The following is a 6334-nucleotide window of genomic DNA, read 5'->3' as shown; positions in this document are numbered from 1 at the left end:
CTTCTGCCTTGCTGGATCATCCTCCCTTCCCCCCATCTTCCCCGGTTATCTCCATTACCACGACGTGGCATGAAGGCTCTCAACCATGGCCCAAACTGTTTTTTCTCACCCGGCTTCATCTTGATAGCACAAGCTTTGTCCACATGTCCAATGATGCCGCAGACATAACAAAAATCCTGAAGGTATTCATACATAAAGGGGCACCAATTCTTGTCCTCCTCCTCCGCAGTTGGTTTGCCCTCCGCTGATCTTTTAGTATCAACTTCTTCCTCATCCAGAGTGAAACCCCGCATCAAAGGATTCTTTATATTCATCCTGACTTTAACACGCAAGAACTTACCCACAGCCCGCCCATCCAGCCTAGCATCCACATCCAAAACCTCACCAATTATCTTCCCTATGGCGTCACCTGCTTCCCGGCACATCATACCAAGTGGCAATCTCATAATCCTCACCCAGATCGGGACAGTTTCAAATGTATAGCCCTCCACACGTTTTTTGGGCACAAAGTCTTCCACCACCAGCATATCGTTACCAAATTCCCAGGGGCCGTTATCTAGTGCCATTACCTTGCCGGACTCCTGCCCAAGCGTGAACAGGAAAGTATTTTCGCCCACCTCCTTGCAGTCCAGCCCCTTGATGGGACACCAGATCCGTCCCAGGGTTTCCGCCATGGCCTCCACAAAAGCAGGTTTTCCAGATAGGAGTTTTGCTAGGGCTTGCGGTTCCACCACTCCCATCTTCCCAAATCCCCTCCACCCGATCTTGACACTAGTCTTCTCCTTCTCCGAAAGCTTGAGATCTTGCAGCAAGCCCTCCACCTTCTCCGTCCCAACGCCGAGCCTCCCCCCCTCCCCCCGACAGAAACACACCACCTAGGGACGAACCAGGTGTATTACGATCGTGTGCCCTAGATCACACGAAAGGCTTATGGTGGGGGTTTACGACGGGGTACAGACTTGGGCGACGAGAGCACCACGGACCCCGAGCGGCGGCGCGCCAGGGCAGACAGGTGAGATGACGGTCGGTGGTGGGCTGGTGTTGGCGGCGGCGTAGGAAACCCATCGCCTCCCACGTCGCAGGACCTAAGACCAACCGTCACCCTAGGGACGGACCGACTTTGACCTTGGTTTTTCTTCTCTTGAGTGGAATGCATTGGGCCTTTGATTTGTTGCCTAGCCAGGCAAAAGTAAAAACACCAATTCGCAACCAAAAGAAAAAGCAAAAGAAAAACACCATCGATCTCCCAATTGGACCGACCACCTCGACCATTAAGGAAGTGCCACGCCTCCACACGTAGAAGCTCGGTTGAGCCGTCACGGTGGAACCGAGACGGAGACGTGCCGACAATGTGTGGTCGCGCCACGTGGCCAGGACCCATTCTCCCTCGCCACGTTCCCGAGTCTCCCGACCTCTCTACTTCCCCTCGCCTTCCTTCTTCCCCGGACGGGCCAGAAGAGAGCACCAGACCCAAAATCCAGGGATCGTACCGGCGTGTAGGCGGCCGCGCTTGCTTCACTGCGTTGCCGAGCGAGTGGACATGGGGCTGGAGATGGCGCCGGTGGAAGCGGAGAGATCGCCGGAGCAGCCGGAGCTGCAGATTTACCCGCTGTGCCGCTACTACTTCGGCGCCAGGGACGCCCGGCCATGCGCCGGCGAGACTGCCGCCGACCGCGCTCTCCGCCTCAAGGCCAAGTGAGTACTGTAGTAATTAGCCACCGTGCACACCGTGGTCTCTCGTCTCAACTTGCTCCGTTCTGTTTTACTGCAGCTTCGCCGCTCGCGGGCTCCGGACCAGGGGCGGACCTACGTATACCCAACCGGTGTCACAGGACACCGGGTAATTTTTGTGGTTAAGTCTATATAAGTAGCGCAAGTATTCATGTGACACCGGTAAAAAGTATCGATGGACACCGGCTAAACCACGAACAAGACGGAACGCAAGTGCAAGCCCGTCTAACGGCCCATGTGGTCGATCAATCTGATTGATTGAATGGTCCTAAAAAAATCTGATTCAATCTACGCGTATCGTGCGCCTGTTGCCTACTGGTTTCTCCCCTCCTCTACCTGATTTCTCCGGAAGAGACTTACCTACTGTTCGCATGTGTGCCCATCCGTGCTTCCACGTACGTGATTTTATTTGATTGGAACAAAATAAGATCCGGCCCCATCCTCTTAAAATCAGGAGATGATTAGATTAGAAAGAAAAAAATTAAAAAACAACAACCGGAGAATGAAGTGGGAGCACGGATGGAAGCATGAGGAGGGATCAGGCAAGCCGGATCCGATTCGTCCCAGGCCATCATTGCCTTGCCTTCTTCCTGTTCGCCAACCCGCCACTCACCTTGCGACATGCCGGCGTTGCTAGATCGCTGCAGAAGACATTACGGCAAAGGCAACTCGCTCATCCCTTCATGCATCTATTCCATCTATTTATTACCATCTAATTGGATTAATATTATTGTGTTTTTCTAATTTTTGGAGTAGTTCACATCTGTTTGAGAATTGTATTTCTATGATATCTCAATTTTTACGGCGGTTCACGTCTATTTGCAAATTAGATTACTGTGATTTTTAAGTTTTGGAGTGGTTTTCCAATTTTCCAATCATTGAACATTTTTAATTGTTGAGTTTTGATTTTTATGCATGGCAAGATAACATTACTTGATATCCACGCATATGTGATAGCATTGCACTGGGACACCGGGACAATTTTGTCCTAGGTCCGCCCCTGCTCCGGACCTGCGTCCATGGCGTCCTGCTGGTCGAGCTGTCGGGTCACCCGCACGTGCTGCTCCTGCAAGTCAGGAACTCCTCCTTCCTCCTCCCGGGCGGCCGCCTCAGGCCTGCCGAGCAAGGTGCGTACATGGAGATCACTCAAACATGCATCAATTCTTGCCCACTGAATGAAGTGCGTGCTTATGCCAACAAGTGTTGTAAGTCTTGGGATAACAAGTTATTTAACTGTTCTTCAGATGTCCAAGGCCTGAAACGCAAGCTTTCCAGCAAGCTAGCCGCTGCGGATCCAAACGGCGACCACCACTGGCAGGTAACCGCTACGAATTATTTGACCAATGGGCAGTGTTCCTTTTTTTTCAACGACTTTGCTGTCTTTGCACGGACTAGACGGTAGACATTGAGCATGGCGCGTAAAAATAACTATCATCATCATTTGCACCTCACAGATCGGGGAGTGCATTGGCATGTGGTGGAGATCAGAATTCGAGGCCAGGCCAGTTCCATATCCGCCTCCAAGCACTCGTGCACCCAAGGCAAGCAGTTCCAGCAGAGTATCTTGTCTATGATCAATCCTCTGGTCCTCGTCCTTAACTGTAAATCTAACGGTGCCAAGTGAATCTTGTATCTGTAAAGGAATGCGTGAAGCTGTTCTTGGTTAGGCTGCCCATGGCTCGCCAGTTCGTCGTGCCGAGGAACCTCAAGCTCCTAGCCGTGCCTCTGTCCCAGATTCACGACAATGCTCAGGTTTGCTGGATGCTTCGTCAGTCGTCGAACCAAACAGAGCTGCTCTTGTCATCTTTAGGTGATCAAAGTTGTACGTAATTTATGCAGGTGTATGGCCCAATCATATCTGGAATTCCGAATCTGCTCTCCAAGTTCTCCTTCAACGTTGTAAGGAACTGAGAAGGTGCTTTGTGTCGGGGTTTTTTGTACAAGGGGCTGCATTTTTGGTTAATAGCCATAGAACAATATACAGAACACGGACTGTCAGATAAGACTATGTACACGCCAGCTGCAGCTAGTTCAGCCCGTCTCCGGTCGGACGTGGCGATGGTGGCACAAGGACATTCGTAGCTTCTTAAGGCGTTGTTGCGGAAAAGGTTGATTTAGTCTGAGGACTGCTACACACACGATGGATTGTGGCCGATCTGTGGACGACAAGCTATAGCAGCCATCGATCAGTTGAGTTCACGTGGGCCGCAGCCATCGATCATCAGGTCGTCTGAGAATTGTCCAGCGCATTGTCGTCTGCATAGTGATTTCGTTTAGTCTAGGTGTTATTTTCATATCTTGTAATGGTTCGCCTGTGGTTGCCTTGTTTTATACTTTGCTTCATAATTAATAAAAAAGTTGGAGCTAGTTCGGTAAGGCATGTAAAATCGTACTATCAGTTTGCTTGTCCTGCGAACCAGTTTGTGAACAACATCAACTCGCTCATGGATACCCAGGAAGGAGGGCCTTCGGGCTGCCGCTTTCTGTCGGTGTACTAAAGTAGGGGTATTTTAGTATTCCGAACTTGTGCACGGGCAGTCGCAGTGACCCGCGGCAGGGCTTGCTGGGCATCCGCCAAGATCATCCACGGCTACTTTGATGCCGTTCAAGATCGAAGTACTCAAACCAAGGCCCCGGCAAGAGGAGCTTGCCGGGAAGTCCGAACAAGGCCCCGGCAAGAGAAGCTGGCCGGGAAGAATACAAGGCCGCGGCAAGAGGAGCTTGTCGGGAAGGACAAAGGCCCCGGCAAGAGGAGCTTGCCGGGAAGGCCAGCCAAGGCACTTCAAGAAACTTGCCACAACGCCCCGCGCGTCCCGGCAAGGCCCGGCGAGCGGCAAGCTTGCTGGTGCGACAAGATAAGGGCCGCGGCAAGGCACTTGCCGCGGCAAGGCTGCCACTCCGCGCCCACGCTCCAGCGCGTCCACGACGTGTCGCCACAGGATCGCTCCTGGTGCACGTGGCAGGCAGCTGTGCAGCATGGCGGTGCGAGGTGGCAAGCGAAGCTGACAAGGAGGCCATCGTGGCGATCGGTGGCGCTTCCAACGGTCGTTTCCTTGCACTGTTGGGGCGACCGGACGGGCATTAAATGCCCTTGTCCCTTGCTGTCAGAGTTAGGTAGGGGACACTGTTGGTAGTAGTTGTACCAACCCGCGTTTTTACCTTTCTACCCCTCTTTCTACGCTGCCACCTGTCGGTGACCCCTTTAGCCTATAAAAAGGAGGCCCATGCGCACGTAGAGGGGGGGGGGGCGGTTCGGAATTCTGGGTTCCACAGCTTGGGGTTCGGCTGATTCGACGCCACGCCCGCTCCTTCGAGCAAGAACAGAATACAAACACACAAAGCAGCAGTAGGAGTTTTATCTCTCTGGAGAGCTCCGAAGCTGGGTAAAAATCCCCCGCGCGCTCCCTCGCCTCGATCTGCTCTGCGTGCGCCCTCCGCTCCCTTGCCGGACAAACAAAGGGGCCCTCCTGCCCCATAGGTGCTCGTGGCCCTCAGCTCCACCACGACATCTCTGGCGCGCCAGGTAGGGGGCGTCGAGGTCGTGCGTACCTGATCCGGCGTCTGCGCACGCTACATCAACATCTTCGTCGACATGCCACCAAAGAAGAAGACCTCGGAAGTGGCCGCTCCATCTGCGACTTCCCTACCGCCATCGGAGCAAACGGGCGGTGGGGCGGACGCCGGCGGAGGAGCGGGCGCCGACGGGGGGACGCGCGTCGTCACCCGGTCCAAGGACAAGGCCCCGCAAGGTTCAGCTTCTGCATATCCACCGCACCCCTCCCAGGAGGTGCAGGATCAACAACGCCACGGTGCTCCTAGCACCGTGCTTGCGTTGGAACAAGGCAAAACTGGTGGGTCGCGGGACGCTCAGGGCCAGCATGCGCGTCAACACGCTGGCACGAGCGCGGTGCGGTCGCCCGTGCGAGGTGATGCTCCTTCAAACACTGTTAGAAGTTTGAGCATGTCTCGCACCTCGCGTCGCTCGCCACCGCCGCCCAAGACTCCAGAGGAAGCGCTGGCCCGAGCCCAGCTGCTTCTAGATTACCCTCCGGCGCCGGACAAGATCGACGACTGGAGGGCCGCCATCTATAGCCTCATTGGCTTCGCCAACGGCGACAAGCCCCGGCAACCGAGCACATCGAAGCCCCGGCAAGACGCCCAGGCGCAAGCCGATGCCGACAAGACTGCTGGGGGTGCCACCACTGTGCACTCCCCGCCCCGAAGGCCAAGGTCGCCGACTCGCCGGGTCAACCTCAAGTTGAATGCTGAGAAGTGTGTGTTTGGAGTTCCCTCCGGCAAGCTTCTCGGATTCTTTGTGTCCCAGAGGGGGATTGAAGCCAATCCCGACAAGATCAAGGCCATTGAGCAAATCGAAGCACCGAAGCGCGTCAAGGATGTGCGAAGGCTTGCCGGCTGTGTTGCTGCTCTGAGTAGGTTCATCTCTAAGTCTGCTGAGCGCGCCCTGCCATTTTTCAAAATTTTGAAGAAGGCAGACCCAATGAAATGGACCCCGGAAGCGGAGGCTGCGCTGCAGGACCTGAAGAGATACCTATCCTCTACTCCAACACTTGTCGCACCTAAACCACAAGAGAAGTTGCTGCTA

General features: G+C 54.4%; 1 protein-coding gene across 1 annotated transcript; it reads left to right on the top strand.

Annotated features, from left to right (window-relative positions):
* The first annotated feature begins 1387 nt into the window (after positions 1-1387).
* On the top strand, positions 1388-4098 carry LOC123160920 (pre-mRNA cleavage factor Im 25 kDa subunit 1). The gene is made up of 7 exons (XM_044578766.1): positions 1388-1695; positions 1772-1840; positions 2689-2858; positions 2976-3049; positions 3186-3272; positions 3373-3483; positions 3571-4098. The coding sequence occupies exons 1-7, from the start codon at positions 1541-1543 to the stop codon at positions 3640-3642; spliced, it is 738 nt and encodes a 245-aa protein (XP_044434701.1). The 5' UTR covers positions 1388-1540; the 3' UTR covers positions 3643-4098.
* Positions 4099-6334: the final 2236 nt, after the last annotated feature.

The sequence above is a fragment of the Triticum aestivum genome, chromosome 7B (assembly GCF_018294505.1).
Source record: "Triticum aestivum cultivar Chinese Spring chromosome 7B, IWGSC CS RefSeq v2.1, whole genome shotgun sequence".
Taxonomy (NCBI): domain Eukaryota; kingdom Viridiplantae; phylum Streptophyta; class Magnoliopsida; order Poales; family Poaceae; genus Triticum; species Triticum aestivum.
This window is presented reverse-complemented; position numbering and strand designations above follow the sequence as displayed.